Source organism: Mastomys coucha, unplaced genomic scaffold (assembly GCF_008632895.1).
Source record: "Mastomys coucha isolate ucsf_1 unplaced genomic scaffold, UCSF_Mcou_1 pScaffold13, whole genome shotgun sequence".
Taxonomy (NCBI): Eukaryota; Metazoa; Chordata; class Mammalia; order Rodentia; family Muridae; genus Mastomys; species Mastomys coucha.
In genome coordinates this window covers 55,184,512-55,212,490 of record NW_022196895.1, presented here as the reverse complement: position 1 = coordinate 55,212,490, position 27,979 = coordinate 55,184,512, and the positions used below count along the sequence as shown (strand labels likewise).

General features: G+C 37.3%; 1 protein-coding gene across 1 annotated transcript in view; it reads right to left on the bottom strand.

The window, feature by feature from the left end:
* Positions 1–634: 634 nt before the first annotated feature.
* Chsy3 (chondroitin sulfate synthase 3) overlaps positions 635–27,979 on the bottom strand; it is a 239,981-nt gene continuing 212,636 nt past the window's right edge. Inside the window, exon 3 of the mRNA XM_031365749.1 lies at positions 635–3,180. Coding sequence (XP_031221609.1) covers positions 1,618–3,180 — 1,563 coding nt within the window. The 3' untranslated portion in view covers positions 635–1,617. The remainder of the gene's footprint in view (positions 3,181–27,979) is intronic.

Here is a 27,979-nt window from a genome sequence, read left to right as displayed (position 1 = left end):
GCCAGATAATTACAGAGATTTAAGCATTTTTCCTTTGATTTTTTGTGTAAATGTGTTACTTGTTTGTAAGATGATTTTTAAAACTAAATCTCGCCAGGTGGTGATGGCGCACGCCTTTAATCCCAGCACTTGGGAGGCAGAGGCAGGTGGATTTCTGAGTTTGAGGCCACAAAGAAATCCAGGACAAGTTCCAGGACAACCAGAGCTATACAGAGAAACCCTATCTCAAAAAATAAAAAAATAAAAAATAAAAATAAATAAATAAATAAATAAATAAATCTCATGAGGATTCCTTGTGTACTGATAATCATTCTCCCTTACATTTCTTAAATATTTCTTAAAATGTTTCTCTAGAAATTCTGTTTAAAGAAAACTGGAGAAATTAGATATTTCTCTAGGTGTTTTCCCATAATTATAAAATTAATTTTATTTATAATTTCCCCAGGGTTTATTATATTTTTGTATACTTTCCAAGGCAGATTCTGAACTAGTCTTTTGTGGTTAGAGGAACTCTAGTCTTCAGAGACTGGGAAGAGAGTCCCCTTTCAAATGCTGGATTACTGAATTAAGAATTTATTCTTGTGAACCATTTATGAAGGCAGGAGTAAGGCAGAACACAATACATTTCTCGTGATCCTGTGGTATTTTTTTAGTGAAGCCAATGTGTTTTGGTGAACATCACCCAAAAATTACATCAAATGAGACAGAAAGTAAACAACAGAGCTTTATCAATGTTTTTGAAAAAGAATACGGTTATACCTGTGTTTTATTATAAATAAACAGGTTCTGTCATATTTTATCTTCTTGCCAGCAAATGAAGGACATTGTTTCATAAAGCTTCTAAAATGTACATGAATATTTCATTAAATCATATTTCCTTGAGAAAATAAAGTTCCTTCGCATTTATAGCAGACAATTGTGAGGAGTTTGTAATTGTAAGACCAGGGTAGCCAGTACCGGTTGCTTGTGGAACAGGACTCCTCAGTTTTTAAAATTTTTTTCTTAAAAAATAAACATACAATCATAGGTGTTCATTTACTTTAAAAATTCTAACGATGAAGAAAATTATTGTCTATATATTTAAGTCCTCATATAAATTACAAAACTCAAGTTTCTGTCACAGAGTCCCTTCCCCATGGGAAGCATAAAGCACTTTTGTGGTACCTTTCACTGGTAAATATTTGTATCACATTGAAGTTGACAAACAAAAGAAAAGTCAATATTGCATCTTTAAGCCCTAAGAGAACATTCTTCCAAGCTGTCTCTTGTGAGGAATGAGCTTCCAAAGTCATTTGATTGCCATGATTTAACTCAATCTCAAATAAAGTTATATAAAAGTAATACATGTATTGACTTCAGTAGAACTCTGACTGTGAAGTATCAGTGAACTGCAGACTCTTCTTGCTTGAGGTCAACAAACACCCTTTGGAAGACAACCAAGAATACTTTAAGACCAGGACAACAAAATAAAATTAGAACAACAACAACAACAACATCATCATCAACAACAACAACAACAACAATAATAATAAAATAACAATAATAAAATAAAAATAACAACAGCCAACACTGAGGTAAACTCCCCTTTCCAAAGGCAGTTATGTATTGCCTGGACTGTCAGGAGAGAGTTCGATTATCCCTGACACCCAAATGTTTTTCTAACCAGAGTTCAGCCAGTTGCATGGTTGAGGCAAAAGTACTTGCTTTGGATCCTAAGCACATCTTATACTGCTTAGGGTCCAAGTTAGGATCACAATGAACAGGATGGAAAATATGCACCACTCCCACTTCTTGACTTCTGAAGGGCCGTAAGCCAGAAAGGATGACTTTATTATAGAGATCTACATCTTCCAGTCCCCAGCCTTGTATTGAGGTATCAAATCCACCTGCTCCCAGTAGATCGCTTTTGTAAATGCATGTGATTCCATAGCCGTAGTCTCTCCAAAATCCAGTTTCCTTTGAGAATACAAAGTCACCCCCTGTGGGAGGATTTCCCATATGGGTGACCTTTGGGTCATACTGGCTAAAGATGATGGGGTAATAAACCTGTTGTCCCTGAACTGTATTGTCTCTACAGCGTTGGAGGAAGTCTCCTCTGAAAATCAAGTCAACATCACAAAAAAGCAGCAATGTGTCATTGTCAAAATGGGAAGAAGCCATTTCAAGACCAAGACCTCTGGAAAAGTCCCCCTTCATGGGAATGAGCATCATCTCTGCACTGGGGTACCTGCTCTGATATTCTTGTATCAGCTCGATGTGCTTGATGGACTCTTGGCCAGAATCCCTGCTGAAAAGGACGATGACGAGCTTTACATTTTGCTTAGGGATAAGACACGTACTTTCAAAATTTTCCATGAATCTCAAGAAAATATCGTACCTTCCAACAAGTGGAACAAGAATGTGTACTTTCTTTTCATTGTGCCCTGCTATTTCTTTGGCCTCTTGAAGAGAAGAGAGTATTTTTAGAGAATTGGATATAAAGGAGAACGACTGAGTGCCACTGTTGATGTTCTCCACCAGACGGTTGACGTCGAGTTCTTCCACTTCTCTGAAGAAAGGCTTGCTAAACGGCTGCTGAAGATAGGCATGACGCCTCACAGGCACAGTCAGTTTCCTACCTTTGTGCCTTTTGTACAGGAGTAGCAGATCCAGTATGTACTCCACCCCATGCATGGGATCAACCCTGCGGTAGCCATACTGAATTTCCTTGAAGTCGATGAGCCGGCCCCTACTCTTGGCATTCTCGTTGATCATCTCCATCACCTGCAGGACAGTGTCATCCAGAGCTGACCTTAGGATGCTGTTGATGCTCTGCCGAGGAGGCTGGTTCTCTGCAGCTGAGTAAAGCAGCTTGCCTGTCAGGAACTCCCACTCCATGACTTCCTTTCTCTCCCGAGGCTGGAAGTGGTTGAAAGAAGGCATCATTCCCAGCTGTTGGTCCTCTTTGCTCACTTCACTGTTGCTGAGCTTACTCATGAGAGCGCTCTCCCGGTGGAGCTGGATGGTGCGGTAGCGGAGCTCAGAGATCTTGCGGCTGAGCATGTAGTTATGAAGTCTATACTGGTACGCAGGCCTTTTGTTCGGATGGAGTGTGATGGCTGCGTGGATTTTGCTGTTGTGAAGGTCTTGGATGTAACCCTTGCGATTGTGTTCGTAGTTTTCATGGAACAGCTGCTGCATCTGAAAAGCGAACGGCAGCCAGAATGTGAGATGGGAAGGAAAACAAGCATGAAAATAAAACACTTAAATGAAAATAGTTAATAAATATGAACTTATGTGAGATCACAAGTCTTATTTCTAAAAGCAACAGGTAAAATTGTATTTATCATGTACAATATGAGGTTTTGACGTACATGGAATTATCGAAGTGACTAAAGCTAGCTTATTAGCATATTTGCTACATCATAGTTACCCTTTCATGGAATCCATTCTTCAAGCACACACTGTATTATTATTGACCTCAGCCTCTGTCTTGTATACTGGAGCCCTTGACCTTACTTCTAATGTCAAGGAAACATTTATTTCAACCCTCCTAGAAACAACCATTTTACTTTCTGCTTCTAATTAAATCAGTATTTTTATTTCCACTTGGACTCAGATAATAAATATTAAGAACGTAGGAGGGAATACTGTAAGCCAACATTTTATGTATTTTCAAAGTTCTGCATTTTTACTGTCTTGAAACCAGCCCCAAATCATTCAAATATTTCCAGAGCCTCCTACTAGACCATTTAGAATAAAGAGTCACAGAGGACATGGCATGGGTATTTCTAAGAGGATGATCATTGAAGAGTGAAACAAAAGGCCTAATACCCACAATTGCAGGAATAGGTTCTTGGCCAGATGAGTACTGAACATTGGTTAGTGTCTTGGTATACTAGTTCAAGGTCAGAAATTCTTAGTAAGACGCTCATGTCAAGTTATATCCATTTAGACATGCTTCATATTTATGAATCAGAAAAGCTTTAGATCATCTATTTAAAAAAAAAAAAAAAAAGAACCCAAAAGACAAAAAGCTCACCAACTCAGGAACATAAATGAAAAACACATTTAGGATCAGCATTTAAACTTCTAGCTCATAGTTCTTCCTTTGCCATGATATTGAAAGCTCTCTACCACACTCATCAAGGTGAATACCCAGAAGAGGGGGAAGAAGAGGATGGAGGAAGAGAAAGAGAAGAAGGAAGCAGAGGAGGGCATAAAAAAGCTTCAGTGTGCATGACATGTCTGCCAAGAAACTGATGAATAAGGAGGGATACTATGCTGGGCAGTGGTGGCACACACCTTTAATCCCAGCACTTGGGAGGCAGAGGCAGGTGGATTTCTGAGTTCCAGGCCAGCCTGGTCCTCAGAGTGAGTTCCAGGACAGCCAGGGCTATACAGAGAAACCCTGTCTCGAAAAACCAAAATAAATAAAATAAATAAATAAATAAATAAATAAATAGATAAAATTTACATACTATGATGCAAATTTAAGAATATATATCAACACTTATACACAAGACTAATAAAAACAATGTAGATTTCAGAAACAACCTTAAAGAATCAGTAAATGAGCTCACTATTGTACCATTGGGCATATCTAACAGACAGCTCATTATTATATAGCTCATAGGGTTCACAGCTGGGTGAGGTTAAATATAACCTTTCTCCTGTGGTAACATATTTAAAACCTTCTAGCACTATGAATGATAGCAAATAGAGGCTAAGTTTCCTGGAGAGTAACAGCCACATTTCTCCACCTTACAGTCATGTTGTAGAGTGTAACCATGGTGTTTGGGAGTTCTATGGGATACCATCTGTCAATGACTCAGGGAGATGTAATACATTCCTGTATCGGGGTTTTATTTGGTAGCACATGGTGGCTAGTTGGAGGTAGGAAAAATTCTTAAAAGTAGCTCATTTATACATACTTTAGGTATAGTCATTCTGACAGTATCGTCAGTAAATTTTCACAAGAACCACACAGCTTATTGTTCAATTTTTTCTTTCATATTTAGAGAGGAACAATCTATAAGAAATGAATAATTAAGATAACAGCTAGACTTTGAAACCAGTTGGAATTAAGTATACATATGTTTTTGAACACTGGGTTCTGTTGTCTGTAGGGAATTTCATAATCAGTCTGTTTAATCTTTTGTCTTCCTTGTACAATGGGAAAATGTCAACTACTTCAATGCTTACTGAAATTGCGTAAAATAAAATAAAAGAATGCATGACTTTTTAACATTGTAGTCTATCCAAGTAGATAGCACTCAGTCAAAAATAATCATAGGGAAATAACTATTCAAGTATGTGGCAATCCTATATTAATTTTTTTATTAAGAGTTTTCAGAGAATGTGACTGGCACCTTCAAGTAATACATCTTTATTTTCATAGTTATCAAGGCACAATTTTAAATTTGGCTATATACAGTCAATGCTTCAGTGAACTTAATTTACTACTTGGCATATTTAATGACAAAAACATAACATTGTGAAGATTTCACCAAATTAAAGTTTATCAGGATTAAGTTGTTTAATTAAGTGCCTATTAAGAATAACATGAATTAAAAACTAAATGGCACAAATCATATTACATATGGAGTACAGTAAAACTTTAGAAGAAGAACATGAAATTTATACTTGAAATTATAGGAGCATGCTTAAAATGATTTATAACTTATAATTGAATTTGTTTGTTGCTCTTTATGGCAGTGCCATGCCATGATAACAAAATTCCTGCTGTAATAACACCAATGGCTTCAGCCATCCACAATGTTAGCATCTAAGAAGCTATGAAACAAACCTATTATGAAAACATCAAGTGTCCAGAGATGGTTTAATATGCATTTATTGTTATACTTTACTATATCATTCCCTCTGTCATTGCATTAATTAGTAATGGAAATATAGTATTTAGAATTTCTGAAATGATTATAGATATGCAAAAGAAAAACTTTAAAATCTTATATATGGAGGAAAGTTTTGGGTATTTATATAGACACAAAGCCATTATAAGAATAATGGAGAGCTGACTCTGTAGATTTTATAATGACTATAAAACTGTATCCATTTTCTAGATACCATTAAGCCATACAACTGCACAAAAGAAGAATTTCATGAAATGTAAGTCATTTAAAAATAATAATATTGAAAATAAAATATGCCCCACTTCAATTTACAACTCATAAATTAGAATGATATAGGTCACTAAGAAAGTGCCGGGATTTTCAAGGGATGTTGAGGATGAGAAGATCCATCTAAAAGCAACTGGTCACAAAAGGAGAAGCAGGACAGAGCCAGTGGTGAAAGCCCTCATAGACAGACAGGAGTGTTCACAGAGCTCTAGGAAAAGAAATGGTCTCAAAATGTTGAACACAAAACCATCAGTTTATACCTTGGGTGCAGACATTCACATGAGAAACTCAGGTAGAATCAACTGCTGGATTCAACATTGTTTTGGAGAAAATACAGAGCTTTAGGAGATATGAAACACATGAACAGGTTTTTTTCCCCAATGGAACAGATTTAATATTAGGCTGCAGGAAAAAGAAATCAATGTCTCATTTTTGTTGAAATTAGCAATTATAGAACTCTTTTGAACACACTTCCAAAATAAAACTAAGGTGAATATGTCTTGCCATGGTAAAAGTAGTTCTTTCTGAGATGAGTCATTTTTTTCTAAGAAAGAAAAGTAGTATAACAAATGCAAAGTCAAAGTAAAAAAAAAAAAATGAAGAACTACCATTTCCCTCAGGCCCTACAAGAAAAGAAAACTAAGCCATGGCACCAAGGAAAACATTTGGCAAACAAAGCAGATACATGAGACAGTAGGGATGTAATGGCAAGAAGAGGTGTCAGCTTGTAGTTTGAAACACAAGAAAAGTCAGAGACAGGGAAATAAAATGAGAAGAAAAAAAGATCCTATAGAATGACTGAAAAATATAGCAGCAGACACACTAAAAAGACAATTGAAGGAAATATTGTTGTGATGGTGGTGGTGGTGAAGGTGGTGTGTTAGGGGTGGACGGGCAGTGATTCAGCTGGTCGAGGTGCTTGCTGCCAACCATGATGTCCTGGGGTTGATCTCCCAAACCAACAGGATTAAAGGGGGGAACAGAATACATCAAGTAGCCCATTGTCCTTTGATATCCACATGTGTGAGCACGAGCACACACACACACACACACACACACACACACACACACACACACACACACACAGGGAGAGAGACAGAGAGACAGAGACAGAGAGACAGAGAGACATAGAGTCAGAGTCAGAGATACAGAGAAAAACTAAATAAATACTAAATCTGATTAAACAAGCTTTAAAAAAGAAAGAATAATATCTATATGCTAAATGCTAAATTTGCTTAACTATATTAAAGATGAAGTTAACTCAAAATAGTTTTAAAAGGAGAAACAATGAAACCCTTCAGAGACAGACAAAATTTTCCAGCCAACTTCTTGTAAAATGATAGCTAGAGCAGTAATTCCATGTTTAAATTGAACACAAGCAAAAGATTTTGCAACTATATGCACACAAGGTAAATGAAAGGTTGGAACAATATACCTGCTACAAATAAACAATAATGGATTCAGGATGTCATTGATAAATGAATCTTAAAACTTTCAGTGGGAAGAAACTGGAATCAAGTAAGAAACCCTAATGGGGATCTGTAGAATAGGAGAGAAAGTAGCTAGTGTTAACACATCAGGCAGACCACACAACTGCCCCTTTGTGTTAAAAAACACATCTTGTATACTCTATGGAGTGGTTACTCTAGTCTTGGCAGACAAGAGCCATTCACATTTTTCAGAAACTGTAATCAGATTTTTCATCTCTTATCTGTGTGTGTGTGTGTGTGTCTGTGTGTAGAATGGAGGTCAGCACTGGGTGTCTTCCTCATTTATTTTACACTCCATATTTTATCCCCCCATCCATCCTCCCACTGCTCCACCTCCCATACCTCCTCCCCATGCCCCTGTCTCCACATAGATGTCCCCACCCCACCCCATACCACCTGACCTCTAAACTCCCTGAGGCCTCCAAAGCTCAAGCCCAAGTTGATCAAGGACCTCAACATAAAACCAGATGCACTGAATCTAATAGAAGAAAAAGTGGGAAACAGCCTTGAACTCATTGGCACAAGGGGAAATTTCCTAAACATTATTTATTTCTTAAATAGTACTTTTTCCCTATTCTTTAAAACTATATTTATACAACACAGTTTATTACATACAAAACAGTACCTACCTCCAGGCTCCCTAACGTCCCCCACTCAGTATTCCTCCTAATGTCAAAAACATTTTTATTGTTCTTCGTAAGTACCTGAATCCATCCAGTATTGAATGTGTCAGATAGCATTGCGACATCTTCTAAAGAGACATACTTCATGATTCTCCTTCTGCTTGCCTCATCTGCCTTCTGCTGCTCCATCCCTTCTAGAGCTCCCAGTCCCCACATTCATTTTGGTTTTTATGACCCATGTGTCCTTTGCCCACTCCTCACTCTTCATCATGTAAGTTTCTTCATCTGGGTCTCTTTTCTAGAATTTTAGATTTTGTCAACACTTAAATGTGTTTACACAAAACCATATATAGTTTAGGCTAGAATATGTGGGAGGACATAGTTTTCTTTTCTATGTCTCTGTGCTTTGATCACCCCACTTAATGATCATCTCACTTTCCAGATTCATCCATTTTCCTAAAAATTTTCTGACTTAATTTTCCTTTGCTGCTGAAAATATCCCATTGTGTCTATGTGTCATATGTTTGTTAGCCATTCATCTGTGGATGACAACCAGGATGATTCTATTTTCTTCCTATTATGAATACAGTGGTAAGAAATAAAGTTGTGCAAATGTCTCTGCATCAGAATAAAGTATACTTGGGGTATACATTCAGGAAACCTGACTTTATTTCTGAGACAAGGCCTCTCTGAACCTGGACTTCATCCATATGAGATCCTATGGTTGGTCAATAAGCCCCACAGATCCTTCTGCATCTGCTCTCTACAGTTCTGAGTTTGCAAACATGTGCATCAGGTAGGCTTTTAGGTGAGTGCCGGGGATCTAGATTCAAAATTCATGGTTGCACAGCAAGCATTTTACTGATTGTGTTACCTCTCCAGAGCCCCTTATTCTTAATTTTAAACATTTTATCAAAGGGATCAGCCATTTTTATAGACGCAGACTTTAGAAAAGATAAATAAGAAGAAATTAAGTAAAGACATCAAAAGAATGAAGGAAGTGGTTGGAATTATTATTGTGATATAACATCATGCTGATATATATATATCATATATATATATGTCATATCATATATATATCATATATATATCATATATATATCATATATATATCATATATATATCATATCATATATATATATATCATATATATATATATGCTTATATATATATATATATATAATCATATGCTCCATTACACTTCTCTCTATATATAACCTACACAGCAAAAATTAAGTATAACATTAGAAATTTAAAGTTAAAGAAAAAGACGTGGGAATTAAAGGTGATTTAAAGACACTAGAGGGTTAAACCAAAAAACATAAAAGCAAAAAAATAAACAAAAACAAAAGACAAAAAAACAGTTGACAGGCTGACAGACATATAGAAAATGATCAGATTCATCTAAGAGGTTTGAATATACTGGGGTGATGGTCATTGTAGAAGAGTGAACAGAGAAACAGGAAAGAAGTTAATAAAATAACTCATGCAAATTCCCCCCAGATGCAACATATAAAGTGGTGGTCTTTTCAAATTGAAAAGGCTTATCCACCCAAATCACAATGATGGAACTAACTCATGGAATACACAACAATGAAATTTTAGGATCCTGTGGCAGAGAATATGCTGGAAGCCTGCTGGAAGGGGAGGAAGGAGAAGCTTTAAAACTTGAGTGTCTTCAGACTTTTCAAACACATAATAGAAACAAGAAAACAACGGTTTCAGAATTTGATGGAACAAGGGTGTCAAGCCTATCTCAAGAGCAGGAGATAGGGTCATGTTCCCAGTGGAAAAATATCTTTAGTGAATTTCTCAGAAAACCATTAACAGAGATTAACAGAAAACCAAACAGAGAGAAAAACAAGAAAAAGGAAGACGTTGTAAAAACAAGGACATGAAATGAAAGGCAAGCAAAATGAAACTGATTATCGTGGGGATGTTTGTGAGAGGAAACTTCATGTGTACATCATTAAAGATATTTGTCTTTTATGAAAGAACACAGGGCAAGATGTACTTGTGCAGTGGGTGAGAGAAGGCTTGACCTTGTTTAATCATCCTTGATCCACAAGAGTTATACTGGATGGTTACAGGAAAATTGGCTTCCCTTAGCAATTTCTTAGGGTCTATTCATAGGAAGGTTTTAATAAACTCATGGACATGTTGAAAAAAAATTTAGTTTTGACTTAAGTTATAAAGATCAAGAGATGTCTGAGAAAATCCTTTTGAATAAAAAGGAAATAAGAGACATTAACAAACAAACACAATGGCTAAGTGGATAAGACAGAGAACAGAAAATGCTACCAACAACTCCATCAAATTGAGCAACACAGAGAAAGGGGCTTGTAATAGAGAAATAAAAACAAGATGATATAAAATGAGAAAATTTTCTTAGAAATAAACATAAAATGGTTGAGGAATATATTTTATTAGTTGGATAAAGGGCAAGGATTCTTTTGCTTTTCATTAAAAATCTCAAAGCATTGCATGATGCTCCAACCACTTTGTACATAGATTTAGTAGAAGTGAATGTAGACCAACAATTAATTGCATACAGATACATTTCGACAAGCATTGGCTACAGCTGGTTTGTCAGAAAACATCCTAGGAAAGACATCAGGTTTCCTGTTGAGTCTCTTCATGTTTTGGAGTTGACTTTTGAGCAGGGTGAGAGACAAGAATCTAGTTCCATTCTTCTACATATGGGTATGCACTTTGACTATCACCATTTGTTAGAGGTACTGTATTTTCTACAATGTGTCTGAAAGGTGATGCTTCTTTGTAGTCATTTGATGAGGACTACATTGAATCTGAAGATTGCTTTTGGTAGGCTGGCCATTTTTATACTATGTCTTTCCAATCCATGAGTATGGAAGATCTTTTCATCTTCTGGCAACTTCAGAAAAGTAAGGGCTAGAGGAAGTGGATGACTATAATGACCCAGTACATTCCAGACATGAAGTAGCTGCATGTTAGAACTCACAGTGATTAAGACAGCATGCACAAGACATATGCAGCCTCAAGTCAGACCAAATCAAACATGAAGGAGAGGTAAGCACAAAATCCTACCCTTGGCCAAGGAGCTATAGTTTCTGTGGGGAGGGAAAGGGACAGATTTAATCCTGTAGCCCTGGTAAATTGATCACACTCCAACAGAAGGCCATACATTCAAGATTATATGGGCAGAACAACTTGGACTTAATTGGTTTTAGGGAGAGAAGAAAAAGGAAAAAACATAAAAGCCTTAAAGTTGGGTGTACAGAAAGGTAGTTATAAAAGGAGGGGCTAGGTGAAGGGTTGACTATGTCAACATATATTTTTTTGAACATTCTGAAATACTTTTTTTTTCTTTTGCTGTTGTTGTTTCTAAAATTAGGAAATGGCCCTTATTTGCACAAACTCTATCCACTACCCATTCCCACTACAAAGAGCTCAAACAGGTTGTTTCCCAGGATCTTTTCTTCCATTCCACAGCAAGTCCATCTGTTTTACTTTCTTCCATTATGTCAGTAAACTGAACCACATCATAAATAAGATCTCCTTTGCAAACCACATGGAGGAGCTTTCAATCCCTAAAGGATTCAGAAACTCTCCTGTTGCATTTCTTTAAAAGCTTTGACCTTCTATAGTCTAGTCTAGAAACATTTGCTCTTTCTCCCCTATGGGATTTTAAACACTCTAAAAAAAGAGCTATTCCTATTTGTTTCTCTCACCTTAACTCTTAGCTAGTAGAGGTACCTTGCAACTTACCACTCAGACACTGAAACCAAACCATCAAGGATGGACCTGGCTCTAAAGCTAAACAACCATGTCATCTTGAAGAGACTACTTACTTCTCTAGGCTTCAGTTTAAACCCTCTTGTAACAGGCATGCAAGGGCATGTAACATACAGAATACTGTTAGTTTTACTATGCTTATCTGAAGCACTTAGAAAATAATCTGCAGCCTAATAATTGCCGTAGGAGTCACCATTTTGATTGTGCACATTTCTGTAGCTATTTGCTTTTCTAGTATGAGTGAAAGTACTGAATAAGTAAATAAGCGTGGCCTTGGCCAAATTTTTCCTTAGAATATTTCACCTATCATTTGATTATCACCCGAAAACTAACCAGTTGAATCGTGAAGTCCTTGATGAGATAAAAGAGGAATGAGAGACCAGGCCATTATTAGGAAAGCTGGATGTGAGCGTTTTTTGATGCTCCCCATTAAGGAGAAATAATCGCATTACCTTTTCCTCTATTAAGCAGAACTTTTACTCAATTTATTTGTATAAGAAAGCATTTTACTCTGTTGATATCTATTAGCAGGCTATGTTTGTCTGAAAAGAAAAAAATCTTTTTTATTGCAAGCATTTTCACACATTTCTTTAATATGAGATTAAAGAGGGCTGGGTCAAGGAGGCATTGTTATACTAAGAAGGGGTACTCCACAATTAGAATGATTATGAAGGCTTACAAGGGAATAATGAATAATTAACACAGTATAAAACAATAGTGACAATGTACTAAAGACTTCCTAATTTGTCCTTTGAATATTTAAACTTATTTCATTTTCTGTGATTTAGTTATATAATACTACATGCCTACATGGAGAATATTACTGCTCTAATGCAAATGCCTAATGATGCTTATTTTTATTTTATAAAATAGTGAAGATAGAAATCCTAAGAGGAATAGTGGTTTCTCCAATTAATACTATTATTCTTTCTTAAGTGCTGGCTTCAAATATTATCAGAAATATACATAAAGTGCGTCCTACTTCTCTGTGGGAAAAACTCCTCAAAGAAGGCACAGCTTGATTTTAAATGTTAAGGAGAAGTAATTTTAGACAAAAATCATTTAATTCTATAATTATAGAAAATAATTTAAACTCATCAAAGGGTATATGGTAAAGAAACAGTTGTGAACAATGAGTTACTGTAAGCATAACAAAATATGCCCTTCTGCATATCATTTATGCTTTTCAAATAAACTATTGTTTTGTCATAGAGATTTATGAAAATAACAGCACTTTGGAAATAAGCACAATTAATCTATAAATTGTGCTTTTAAATTCACTATGCAACATGATTACAAGAAAGTATGAGAACACACACATGCATGTGTACACACACACATACATATATACACACACAAGCTAAGAGAGAGTGTTGGGTGATTGAGAAGATTATGTTAGTGTGTTGATTAGTGTGTTGTTGTTGTTTAGTCAAATTAAACTAAAGAGCTATAAGATGCTGTCTTAGGGATTCTATTGCTGTGATAAATTACCAAAGCCACTTAAGGAATGTTTAGCTCATTTTACAGATCACAGTCTATCATGAAGAGAAATCAGGGTGGGAGGTCAAGGAAGGGACTTGGATGCTGAAGTAGAAGCTGTGGAAGAACACTGCTAACTGGTTTCCTCCTCCCATTTTTCTCAGTTTGTTGTTTTATATACTCCAGGACCACTTGTCCACATATGCCACTGCCAACAGTGGACTAGCTCTCCTATCAATCATTAATAGAGAAAATACCCCATGGGCCATTGTGTTGAAGGCATATTCTCCATTGAGATCTTGCAAATCTCAGATGTCTATACTTTGTGTCAAGTTGACAAAACAAAGAAAAAGAAAAGAACATCATCACAAATCTCCAAATAACCAGGACAGATACTGTAGGAAAGAGCAGGAAAGAGGGTGTAGAGAATATGCGTATTGTTTTTTACAAGTATATATGATAAATCACTATCTCAGAAAGTAAAATAAAAACAAAAATTGAAATAATTTACATGAAAAAGATATTCTTTTCTTAAAAGAGATCACCATAAATATATTAAAGGCAAATTGTGAAGAGTTGTAGCCCAAATGCTGCACAGTAATCATGTCAGTGTTGTGTTTCTTAATAGTCAGGGAGTCCAGCACATTGAATGAATTTTAAATTAAAAAATATTAAGTGGCCTGTGTATTTTGGTCTTATCAACTTTCTCCATGTTTGTTTAATAATTTGTATTTGCTTAAAGTCATTTGTGTTTTCAGAGATCTTTTTAAAGTCATGAAAAACTTACTTATTTTTCCCTTTGAAATCATGTGATCACTATACTATGGTTTAAACCTGAGAACACTATACTAGGTGACACAAGCCAACACACACACACACACACACACACACACACGCACACACACACACATATGTACACACACACACACAAATCCAGCTACTATCTGGCAATTCTGTTTATGGAATTTATCTAAAGTCATCAAGTCAAGCACATATAATCAATAAGAATGATAGGTGCTAGGAACTTGAGGAAGAGGACATAGAAGTTGATGTGGAATGGATATAGTGATCCAGAGTTTCAAGGAAGATTCTAGAGACCTGATGTAAAACATGAAATGCACTTACCATTGCTGAACTGGATACTGCAAAAGGAAAAATAGCTCCATTTATTTTTACATGATGCTCTAATTCTCTGAAAGAAAATTCACTAGAAATGTCAGAGAGGTTACTCATGGGGTCTCATTAGTATGGCTGCCTAAATAAGACTATGATACAAATGGACCTGTTACTATGGAAAGACAAAAGCTCCAGGAGCCCTACTCCTGGGCAAAAACCTACAGGCAAGAGAAGGATGGTAAGAGTGGAAGAAATAGTCTTCCCCAGGGAAGATCCCCCCCACCAGTTGGTTACTCAGTACTAAGTGGTTGGCTCTGAGATCTTATACATACTGGCAACATTACACACACACACACACACACACACACACACACACACACACACACACATACACACACACACACACACATTCCTTAAGGTGAGCAAGTGATTGTGCATGTGTTTTAAAAAAAATTAATAGGCCATGAGAGAGCAAGGGGAGTTTATGGTGAGGTTGGAGGAAAGAAAAGAAAAGGGGAATGATATAATTATAACTTCAAAAAGTAAAAGTTAATATAATTAAATCATTGTGTCTAGGTATAGCAAAGCTTCCTGTGTGCTATAAATGTATACAATTTGGGCAAAGGGAGGCAGAACAAGCAAGGCAAACAAACCCCCTCTAACTCCATTTCCTGACTTCTGTTTCCATAAAGTTGAGTTCAGTCTTTCTCCATATTCTGGCAGCTTGACGAAGGTCTTGTTGCCTGATTTAGTTGTGCCTCTGGTAACTTTTGTTTAATGTGGGTCATGGGAAATACCTGGTGATGTACTGAGCCACAGTGTTTATAGCCCATGATTCCTTTAAAACTTGCCCACATTAACTTAAAAAACTAAAAAACAAAAAGCTCAAATTAAGATGCAGCTCCTGGTGGTGTAATCAAGGATATAAGTAGTGTTTCCTTCTACTTATTTTATTAACATTAATGTTTTATGATAAATTATAATGATCCCTAGAGCTAAACACACAATTATAATAACATAAGCATGGCGGGATATCTATTATAATGTTTTTCTTAGAAGAGAAGTCCTAATTATACTGCTGTAGACTTGCATGGGGCCACAGCATAGCTTTGGGAAAGAATGGTAACAAGACTCTAATTAACAAGTGGGCGTTTCCAAGATGGTGGTGACTAAAAATAAATGGAAGTCTAATCAGAAAGTGAAGTTTTCCGGAAGTAAAAATACAACAACTTGAGTAACTGTGAATTTGACCTTTCTAATTATATTAATGCATCTTTACTCAGGGACTGTGTATAGTTTGTTGTTTTGGGCTCTCACGTATAAAGTTGTCACAACAAAAAAGGTATGATTTATGTCATAGATTAATAAAGCAATTTCATGAGGGCAAACATGTTTCCCACTCTTCACGCTGTCTCTGCACTAGCTATGGTGAAAGAGTAATGGACAATTTAATTTTATGTAAACGGAATTATCTTCTAAACACACAGAAAGGATTTGTAATTGTTCCAGTTGACCAGAAGAAACAAATGAAGTACTTCTAGTTAGTAATCAAAAGCAAACATAGACTCTCAAGGACAAGCTGATGGGAGCTGAGGAACTGTGATGGGGAATGAGTTGGCATGAGTCTATAGCTGGTTATATTTTTTAGGCTGGATCTCTCTTTTTCTCTTTCTTTCTTTCTTTCTTTCTTTCTTTCTTTCTTTCTTTCTTTCTTTCTTCCTTCCTTCCTTCCTTCCTTTCTTTCTCCCTTTCTATCCTTTTTTTTTCTCGAGACAGGGTTTCTCTGTATAGCCTTGGCTGTCCTGGAACTCACTCTGTAGACCAGGCTGGCCTCGAACTCAGAAATCTGCCTGCCTCTGCCTCCAAAGTGCTGGGATTATAGGCATGCGCCACCACCGCCCGGCTCTTCTTTCTTTTTGAGAAAGGATTTCACTATGCAGTTCTAGCTAGTTTGGAAATTACTCTATGGGCAAGGATGGCCTCAAACTCACAGAGAGGTTCCTGTGGCACCATACCCAGTCAAAAGCTGTGTTTCATTAAAAAGCTTAAGTACACATTTCCCACCTCACAAGTACATGGATTTACATGCCTGTTTTAACACTATTGCTACAAATATTTAGCAAAGATTTAAAATTTATTGCACATAATATTTGCAACAGTATTACTTTAAAACAGATTAATTAAATGAAAAATATTCACATGGATATAGTGTAGTTTATTCTTTGCAAAAATATTTTACTTAAACACAAATGACTCTGAGTGACAAATTTATATGTAGCTCAGAGCAATTATCTATTTAATAAGAAAGAATTAAGTTCATATTTATGCCTACTTCATGTCTTATACTCCATCTATACATATAGATGGATGCTTTTGTGTATATATGTATAAATTGTGTTTCTTAATATTACATATATGAAAGATGCAAATCTTCACTAGAAACACAGAGTAGAATTTTAATTTTTTAAGAATATATTTATATTCACATGGAACAAGGTAAGAAAATATAGGTTAAGTATTTACTTCTACTAAGCATATTGGGAAATCCTTTCTAGTGAAAAATAAAAGTATAACCAAATGTTAACATACAAAATTTCCCATAAAACTAACACTGAAGGTCTTTTGAAAGAGCCATATGGAAATCTACTATTGTAGAAGCGTCCTAAAATATGCATATATAGAAAAGGGAGTTTGAATGGAATCACTCTATACAGGGAGGATAATATCCCAACTAGACATTATATGCTACCAAATAAAACCTCCAGTACAAGAATAGATTACTTCTTTTTGATTTGTTGGCTAATGGGGTGCCCTAGATTCCCCAACATAAATTTCCCAAATCAATGCTATTGATTACTCTCCAGAACTTGCTGTAAAACCCTATTGCTAAAGATATTTACATACTTATGTCATAGATCATGGAGATATCTAGATGGTACTCATTGGAAGTTTTACTTCTACTGACTAGATTTACAGTTCTAGAAGATGAAATGCAAGTAACTGGAGGAGGACAGTAACACCCAGTCTTACAGAGCTTTAAGCTGTACAAACTATAGCAAAAACCTGCCCAACAGGATATGACCACTGGTGCAATAGTACCATGTATGTTATGAGACCATCCAACTACTTTTTAAGTGTATGTAAGGCCAACTTCAGGAGATAGAATTCATACCCAACACAGTAAATGAGGCCAGCAACCAGAGGCTTGATATGTCATGGACCACCAGGAGAAATCTACTACTATTATCCTGCTAAATGAGCACAGCAATAAAACAACTCCTAATGTTATATGGCTATACCCATGGATCAGTGTCTTATTCAGCCATCATCAGAGAAGTTTCTTCTTGCAGTAGATGGGAATTAGTACAGAGACTCACAGCTCTTCAACATGCAGAGAGTAACAGACTTTGGGATGTTCATCCTGTATGTGATACTTCATTATACTCCTCCCCTCATGCCTTGGGGAACCTATGCATGAGAGAGAGTGGAAAGATTTAAGAGCCAGAAGAGATGGAGACTCAAGAGAAATACTATTTTCCAGATAGAGCAGAACAGAAGCACATATGAATTCACAAAGACTGGCAGCATGCATAAGGTCTACATTAGCTCTAGGCAGAAAAAATCTCAGCATTTAGGAGAGAAGGTGTATAGGCAGTCCCATTGTTAGCCAAGAAACTATTGGCATTTGGTTGATACTAGTTGAGAGAAAGTTGGTTTTTTAAATGGAGTGACACTTGATATATCAACTTCATTCAGTTGTAGGTTCAACATAAAGGAATCCATTACAAACTGGATTTCAGTTTTTAAAGAGAGTAAAAAAGCAAGAAGAGAAGAATGGAAGAAAGAGAAAGAAAGAGAGAGAGAGACAGAGAGAGAGAGAGAGAGAGAGAGAGAGAGAGAGAGAGAGAGAGAGAGAGAGAGAGAGAGAGAGAGAGAGAAAGCTAAGTAGATGGGGAGAGGAGATCTGTGAAAAATTGTGGAAAGGTAATGAATCAAAATATATTGTATTTAAATTCTAAAAAAAAATTAAAAGCTATCATTAAAAATAGTACCACAATGCAAAACCACAATCAGCGCATTATGAAAGTACAGATGTTATGTCAAGCTACTTTTAGTACTTCATTCTCAATCACCAGTGAACAGTTGTTGTTTTAATATTCATTACCAATTCCAATCTCTCTCCGTCTTTCACAAGTTATCACTATATAGGTGAAGATGATCTCAAATTCATGATCGCCCTGTCTCAGACTCCAAAGTTCTATGCCTGCCTGCCTAACTAGTCTTGTATGCTCAGGGTAGAAAAATGTTCCAAAATCACAAGAGCTTTCTCTCCATCTCTTGATTTTTGGTGTTAGATGTTCTTAGTGTCTCTGACTAGAGCTTGTCCTGTCCCTGCCGCCCTGCAAGTCCCCTGCGACTCGTGGGGCCTGTGCCTCCCGGCTGGCTGCTCCGGTCTTAGAAACTCCAAGCTTTCTCTCCGATAACAACTTGTTTGTAGCATGTCTTCTGGAAACTGTCTGTAATCTGCTCTGCATGAAGCCAAAAGTGGCTCTGATTATTTGACCTGCCTTCCCTGCCCTTCCCATCCACAGTCACAGAACAAAGCACTCAGGGTTTGTCACCTCCCTTCTTCTATAAAGATTTCTCTTTCTCCTCCTCTCTGCACTCAAGTCACACAGGTCTTTTCTTCTCAGTGCCTTGCCACAAGCCCTGTTCTCGCTCTACTTTGAAGGTCCTTCAACCCATCTGTCTCAGTTTTCTCCTATTAATTCTTTCTGAGTTCAAATCTTACTAGGTCCAAGGTACTGTTCTTCCTTTATCAGGAATGGCATATTCTCTCTGGTACCAGGTGCCAAGTTTTCACTAATTCTGGGTTAATTTTTGATTTGTTTATTCATCCATACATATTTCCTTCCTCACAAACTGCTGTTTTCTAAGGCTTGGACTGTGTGGCCTTTCTCTGGTCTATCCCCAGACATCCCCTGACATGGTCTAAGTGCAGGAATGGGTGTTGGATGTGATTCAGAGCATATCACATGCCTATGAACAGATATCAGCTTTTCAGGAAAGATGGATATTCAAAGTCCAAATCAGAATAACTGTAGCCCTTAGAAATCTTTAATATGACAGCTTAACATAACGATATATGGAAGCCAATGAAAACTTGAATAAAAGATGTATGTACTTAAATATTGCCTTTCTGGCTTCCTACTTAAAACCAAGTAGCTGTGTGGTTGTTTGTCTGTTTGTTTTTTGTTTGTTTGTTTTTCCTGAGGCAGATGAATGAGTTCATTGTCATCTTAGACTTCTGTCCTGTAACTGTTAACATCAAAATCAACTCATTCCATTTCTTTCTTTTTACTTTTACAACCACTCCTTAATTATATCTGTTTCTTCTCATTTATTATCTGGACTTTATGAATTATTACAAACATCTCCTCTATGGGACTAAGATATTAATGCTCAAAGAATACACAGAGGATACAGGCAAACAGAATAAGACAGAATGGGTAATTTTGAGAAAGCTAATTCAGAGGCCATGAGAAACTAGGGAATATATTAATGGGACTCTAGGGGCCCATTTTCTTCTTCTCTTCAATAGAAGAAGTTCTTCTTTAAAAGCTGATAGATTTTAGGTTTCCAAGCAATAGCTGTAAATGAGGAAAACATGCTTTAAACCATTTCTCTCAATCCCCTTTCTTCTATGGCTCTGACAAGGCAAATGGCTTCCTCTTATTTCTTTAAATTATTTATGTGTGTAGTGCTGGGTATTGAACTTGGAGCCTTACATACCCTCTGCAAATGCTCAACCTCTAAGCTGTATTTCCAGCTCTGCTATTGTCCTCTAAATCTATATATCTTCCTACCACACAGTTGCAATGCCCACAGATTCTCAGCCCCCTTAGCTTTTTCTAAGGCATTATCAAGCCAGACATACCATATAGCTTATGTTTCCTACAATGCTTGGCTTTCTAAATGTTCTTTTATTAAATTATAAGTCTAATCACTGAATGACAATTTAGCTAGCCAATTAGTTCTTAATTCTTCTCAGTCCTTCACAATAGTTACATCCAAACCTTATTTTGATGAATGTATCTCATTCTGGCTGGTGCTGGGGTTGTTAAGGACAACCAGACACCATTAAATAATTATGGTTTCACAGAAAAGGAGAGGGCATTGACTTAGGACAAGAGAATTATCTTAGATGAGGACTAAGAACAAATAGAAACAGGTCTGCAGGGATCCAAGCTAAGACAGATCTAGAAACAAGAGACATGATGAGCTGGCCTTGAGCCAGCAGCCTGCTAGGATTTCATTCCTTTGTGAGGAAGTGAAACAGAATGTTAGGCCACTGACTTTGATAAAATATCTTATTTTATAAAGATATGTGTGCATGTGTACGTGTGTGTGTGTGTGTGTGTGTGTGTGCTTGTGATGTTGAGTTTCTAAAAACAGTTAGAACAATTAACAAAGTTAAACTTTATTTTTTTGACAAATATTTTGTTTTTGTACTCAAAAAAATCATTTATGCTACCAATAGGTTTATTTTACCCTATCCACAATCACACAAACACACAGAAACACATATACGTAAACATGTCCATGAGTATGCACACATTCAAATGTACACTTTCATGAGTCAAGAACTCATTATGTAACCCAAGCTGTACTTGAATTGGGATCTTCCTGCCTCAGTCTCCTGAATATGGAATCACACATATGTGCCTTCACTCTGCCTCTCATTTAGATTTCTTTTTAGAATGAAGCTCAACACACCCATTACTTTTCCTCTTGACAAGTCTCCTTTCATGTAATCTTTTCTCAAGTTGTTTTGGGGGGCTGAGCATCAAAATATATGCTAAGTGATTTGATTCATATTCTGAGTGCTGATTTGCACAAGTTGTACTGATTGAAAAATTGTTTGTTTGATGACAAAATAAATTGGAAGATAACGCATTTACATAGAGAAGGCACAATATTGCTTCGTTCATATCACCCAAGTTTAGATTGGAGTTGATTGCACTATGTAAATGTATTACATCTGCATTGTGTAATCCTGAGGACAATTGGTATCTGACATATCTATCGTCTTTAGAGATCCCAGTCTTAGAATGTGATTTTGGCTGTTTCAAAGCCACCATTTACAAGAAGCATAATAAGAAATAAGATTATAAATAATAAAGATAGAAATATAGAGTATTTACAAGAAGGAGTGTTAGGTATCAGTTGATTTTATAAGGTAGACATTTAGGCTAGAAGTCAACTGCTCAACTGTGTGACAGCAGGTGCACTGCACACATTATTACTGTCTTCTTATTTATTATGTGAGAAAAATAAAAGCCAAACACAAGCAATATATGTAATTGCTACAATGAGCTCAATCACCATGCACAATTAATGCATGCTATTTAAAAGTACAATTAAAATCAAATGTACATTCATAGAGAAAGCTATGTGAGACAATTAAAATACGTTTACGTGAGATATAACATATAAATGAGCATCTTGAGAAAAAAAAACTAAAAAGAAATGTATCTTGGTTCAAACGACAGACTTATTAAAATGCTCATCAAAACAATGAATGACATTTATCGTAGCATACAGTGTTTATAAAGGGTCTACCGAGAAGTGAGCCAATTGACAAATACTCATTACTGAAAGAGTTAGCAAGCCTTTCTGAGGGGACCATAAGAAGAAAGAAGGTGTCTTAACAGGCTGGTGAAGATGGATGCCTGTTGTATAAAGCAGAATAAGAGATCACAGAGTGCTTAGCCCCAAAGGGACATCTATATCATACCCTTTCCTCTTTGAGTTCAGTGATCATCAAAGGAGAGATTGTAAGAGTCTAAGGTTTTAAAAGTCTGACTGCTACAAAATGGCATCTGTAGGACATGATAGGGTCGTGAGTTCTACATTCTATATATCAGATCAGCATCTGTGGCTGCTTGGACAAAATTTACACAAAACTAAGTCACCAAAACCCTACCATGGATGGATCATTGAGGGTCTCATGATGTCTCTCCAGCAGCTGAGGGGTTGCTGACAATTCATGCCTACTGGAGGAAGTTGATCCAGCTTTCTTCAGGAATGCATCCCCTGGTTGGGTGTGCATTTTCTAATGGATGGCTTTGTTACCACAATCACCATATACATACAGCACTGAATGGATTCAGTGGGTTACAAACCGAAGAGTATACACGTTTGAGACAGAGGAGGGCATTGAAGGGAGGGTGGGGGTTGATTTTGTCAAAACACATTATATGTATGCCTTTCTCAAACAATAAATTGCCAGATGTATGAGCAAAGGTAGAATTACGTATATGCTGGGGGAAGAAAGAGTCCATATGTATGGGCAGCTGTAAGAACTCCACAGTTAGAAGATGTTTCACTTTGGAAAATTCTCCATTCTGAAAATCAAGAGGATCTGAGCTGAAAAGCTCTTATACTAGTCTGTGTTAATTTTAATGACGCAACTGTGAACTCTTAATTTATTCAAATGTTAAGCTATGATTCCAAAATGTAGCTGACTAATAGACCTGGGTACTGGATTGCTTTTCCAGTTAAAACTGTTAAGGCTTATTAATAAAATAGATTTTAATGGTGCTTTCTGGCATTAGACACTATGACTATGGCAACTTTTATAAGGGAAAACATTTCATTTGAGCTGCCTTACAGTTCTGAGATTTAGTCCATTGTAATCATGGTGGGAAGCCTGGCAGTACATAGGCAGATGTGGTTCTGGGAAAGGATCCAAAGTTCTACATCTGGATTGGTAGGCTGCAAGAAAAGAATGCCACACTGGGCATGGCTTGAGCATCTGATATGTCAAAGCCCACCCCCACTGACACTCTTCCTCCAAAAAAGCCACACCTCCTAATAGTGCCACTCCCTACGAGCTTATGGGAGCCATTTTTGTAGACCACCACGAATGTCTATACTGGGACTGGAAAGGTGGCTCAGCTGCCAAGAGTTATTACTAATATTGCACTTCCATGTGGTTACATTAAAATACTAAATGAGTAAATAAATAAACAAAACTCATTGAAAGAAGGAACAGCTGTTTTCTTCAGCTGATTTCAATAGTGTGGTAACATACAAGGATAGATAAATGGATTGACAGAATGAAATGGGCCATCTAGAAGGAGATATACCCAGGAACACTAGTTTAATACCTCCACTAGTTAAAGTAAAAGGAACTTTACTAATAAGTATGTGAATACTTGGTCAATAAAAATATTATAGTAATTGTCTATCATAAATATATTAGAATAGTTGTCTATGGTTTAGGGAAATAAAATTGTTTTCCAACCTGCAAACCCACGAATACAAACATTTAAATAACTAACAATATGTTCTTCTTTTTTTTTTTTTTTGGCAATAAAAGTATTTTTATTGACCAAATTTTTCCACATTGGTACAATTACTCCTAATTTATTAGCCATTAAAGTTTGTTTATTTTTTATTAGATATTTTCTTTATTTACATGCCATGTTTCCCAGTTTCCCTTCTGTATTAGTCAGGGTTTCTATTCCTGCACAACATCATGACCAAGAGGCAAGCTGGGGAGGAAAGGGTTTATTTGGCTTACTTCCACATGGCTGTTCATCACCAAAGGAAGTCAGGACTGGAACTCAAGCAGGTCAGAAAGCAGGAGCTGATGCAGAGGCCATGGAGGGATGTTCTTTACTGGCTTGCTTCTCCTGGCTTGCTCAGCCTGCTCTCTTATAGAGCCCAAGACCTCCAGCCCAGGGATGGCACCACCCACAAGGGGCCCTACCCCCTTGATCACTAATTGAGAAAATGCCCCACAGCTGGACCTCATGGAGGCACTTCCCCAACTGAAGCTCCCTTCTGTGATAACTCCAGCCTGTGTCAAGTTGACACACAAAACTAGCCAGTATACCCCTCCAAAATAAAAAACAAACAAACAAAAAACAACAAGAACAAACCCCTGTTCCCTCCCCCTTCCCCCTGCTTGCCACCCCATCCTCTCTTGCTTACTGGCCCTGGCATTCCCCTACACTGGGACACAGAACCTTCACAGGGCCAAGGGCCTCTCCTCCCATTGATGAATGACTTGGCCATCCTCTGCTATACATATGCTGGAGCCATTAGTCCCACCATGTGTACTCTTGGGTTGGTGGTTTAGTTCCTGAGAACTCTAAGGATACTAGTTAGTTCATATTGTTGTTCATCCTAAGGGGCTGCAAGCCCTTCAGCTCTTTGGGTCCTTTCTCTAGCTCCTTCATTGGGGACCCTATACTCAATCCAATTGATGGCTATGAGCCTCTACTTCTGTATTAGCAGGGTACTGTCGATATATATATATATATATATATTTCAAAATGCCTTTTAAGAAATGTATTAGCTTCCCATATCCCCCTTTACCTTTTCCTCACTGGCTCTTCTCCTTTCCTTTCCCCAGTAATACTCATTTCTGCCCTCAGGTCCACTACCCTGTCTTCTTTCTCCCTCCCTTAATGCCTCCTCCCTCTTTCTCATAACATCCTTCCTAGTTTCATGACCTATAAACACACAGACACACATATGTGCACATGACTTCTTTTAACTACATGCCCTCTTTTATAGTTGTGGTGAAATGAGTATAGAGTAGGGTGTGTGTGTGCACATGAGTCCCTGGGAGCTCTGAGGGTACTAGTCAGTTCATATTGTTGTTCATCCTAAGGGGCTGCAAACCCTTCAGCTCCTTCAGTCCTTTCTCTAGCTCCTTCATTTGGGGACCTTATACTCAGTTCAGTGGATGGCTGTGAGCCTCTACTTCTGTATTAGTCGGGTACTGTCAGAGCCTCTCCGGAGATAGCTATATCGGGCTGGATTGTCCTTCCTTCAGTCTCTGTTCCATAGTTAGTCTTTGCAACTCCTTCCATGGGCATTTTGTTCCCCCTTTTAAGAAGGAATGAAGTGTCCACATTTTGGTCTTCCTTCTTCTTGAGTTTCTTGTAGTTTGTAGATTGTACTTCATGTATTCTGAACTTCTGGGCTAATAAACCACTTATCAGAGAGTGCATACCATGTGTGTTCTTTTGTGATTGGGTTACCTCACTCAGGATGATATTCTTCAGATCCATCCTTTTCCCTAAGAATTTCATAAATTCATTGTTTTTAAGAGCTGAGTAGTACTCCATTGTGTAGATGTACCACAATTTCTGTATCCATTCCTCTGTTGAGGGACATCTGGGTTGTTTCCAATTTCTGGCTATTATAAATAAGGCTGCTATGAACATGGTGGAGCATGTGTCCTTATTACATGTTGGAGCATCTTCTGGGTATATACCCAGGAGTGGTATAGCTGGGTCCTCTGGTAGAACTATGTCCAGTTTCTAGAGGAACTGTCAAACTGATTTCCAGAGTGATTGTACCAGCTTGCAATCCCACCAGCAATGCAGGAGTGTTCCTCTTTCTCCACAATCTCTCCAGCATCTGCTGTCAGCTGAGATTTTTATTCTAGGCATTCTGACTGATGTGAGGTGGAATCTCAGCATTGTTTTGGTTTGCATTTCCCTGATGACTAAGGATGTTGAACATTTCTTTAGGTGCTTCTCAGCCATTTGGTATTCATCAGTTGAGAATTCTTTGTTTAGCTCTGTACCCTATTCCATCCCAACTCTCAGCATACTTTAGGGTGTGCACTGAATAATGGGAAAGACTTTCATAAGATTAGATAGTAGAAAACAATTATCAAAGAGACTTTAAGAGTTCCCTCTGCTGCTTTGGGGCTTCCATTTCTCAAGAAAAGTCTAAGATTAATTTGTTATTGTCTCTGTCTTTTTAAGTCAAATGGACCAAAGTCCCTAAGTATGTTTGTCTGAGGAAATGCAAGTAGGTTTTGTGTGAGGTTTTTTTATATTGTCTTCTGTAGATCCCAAATATTTTATGTGTTTCTGTCCTACAAGGCATTCATAAAGTTGTCTTGAATTTCTATGCTGGGTGAGTCCTCACACTGTTGCTTGGCTGTGGGTTCTGCTGTGTCTAACATGGCTCTGTCCATCAGTGAGTATTTCTAAATCCCCATTTTCACACCAGTTAAATGTGAGCACTATGAGTTATGATGAGTCCTAAATTAGTATATACAGAGTGCTTTGAAGGATCTGTCATTTATTAGTAACTCAGAACTTTATCCTTTGAGTAATTAAATTCCCATGATAGTTGATAACCTATTCTGGAAAGTAGGAAAGAAAGAGGGAAAAAAAGTAGAAAGAGAAAGAACTAGAGGAGAAAAGAAGGAAAGAGGGAGACAGAGAGGAAAGGAGAAAAAGAAAGAGTAGAGCTTTGTCCCATTTTGTGATCTTATTCCTTGATAGTCTCCTCAAAGGGTTAGCTGTGGCTGCCATTAAACCCCTCTACTGGGAAGGTCTCCTTCCCTTCATTCTCTCGCTATTTGTCTAGTGGGCAGCGCTTTCTGGGTCATAGGCTTCCTGACAACAGCAGACTTACTTCTGCAGTGTGGAGTTTCAGTATGGAGGTCCCTTCAGGCTACGGACAGCACATTGCCTTTATACCATGAAAAGAGAGATTATCAAGAATCTCTTCCTCTATGATGATAAAAGAATCAGAATCGTCTTTGGTTCAGAAACATGAAGTACCTCTAAATACAGAAACTTCAGAAAAGCACAGCAAACTGATGAATAGATTTGAAAGGGAAATAGAAAGCTATAAGCAAAAGGAGGGACTTACAGAGGGAAGGAAATGGCCTCTGGAAAAGAACTGGAACATCAAAGGACACATGACCCTTTGGTAGGAGAGAAGATATTTTCTGTGTTATAGTAAGAGGGAGTGAGGAGAGATGCATGCTGGTGTGGATAAGCTCAGGCCTTGATAGCAGAGAGACAAGCTGGTTTCTACACTTGGAATTCTGAGTAACTACTTCTAAGTTAGGCAGGTATTGGAAACCGATGGACAAGGAACTTACTGTTCCCAGTTTAACACTGCTAAGCTGAAATGCGTAAATCTGTGGTTTTGATTTTTGTAATCTCTTATGACTGAAAATGCTCAATGTGTTCCTAATTTAGATCCAAATGGAGATGCAAGATTTGACAGAAATAGTCCAAAATGAAGTTGTCTTTGAATGGTGCATAGACGTTTCATCATTACGTTACATGAACACTGTGCATCCTTTGACATCCACACACACAAAAAAATGATACTATGAGGAACATATAGCTAGTCATGGTCTGTGCCAGGTAAGAACTGCCACACAGTTTCTGTTCCATGGTAATCTGCAGCTGATTGAATGAGATGTGTTTAGTGGTTGATTGACAGCAATCACAGATGCTCATGTCTGCTCTGTCCATTCAGCTAGCATCAGGATTCTAGATTCCCTAGCACTCACACCTCTGGTTATAGTGGCTGATTGACA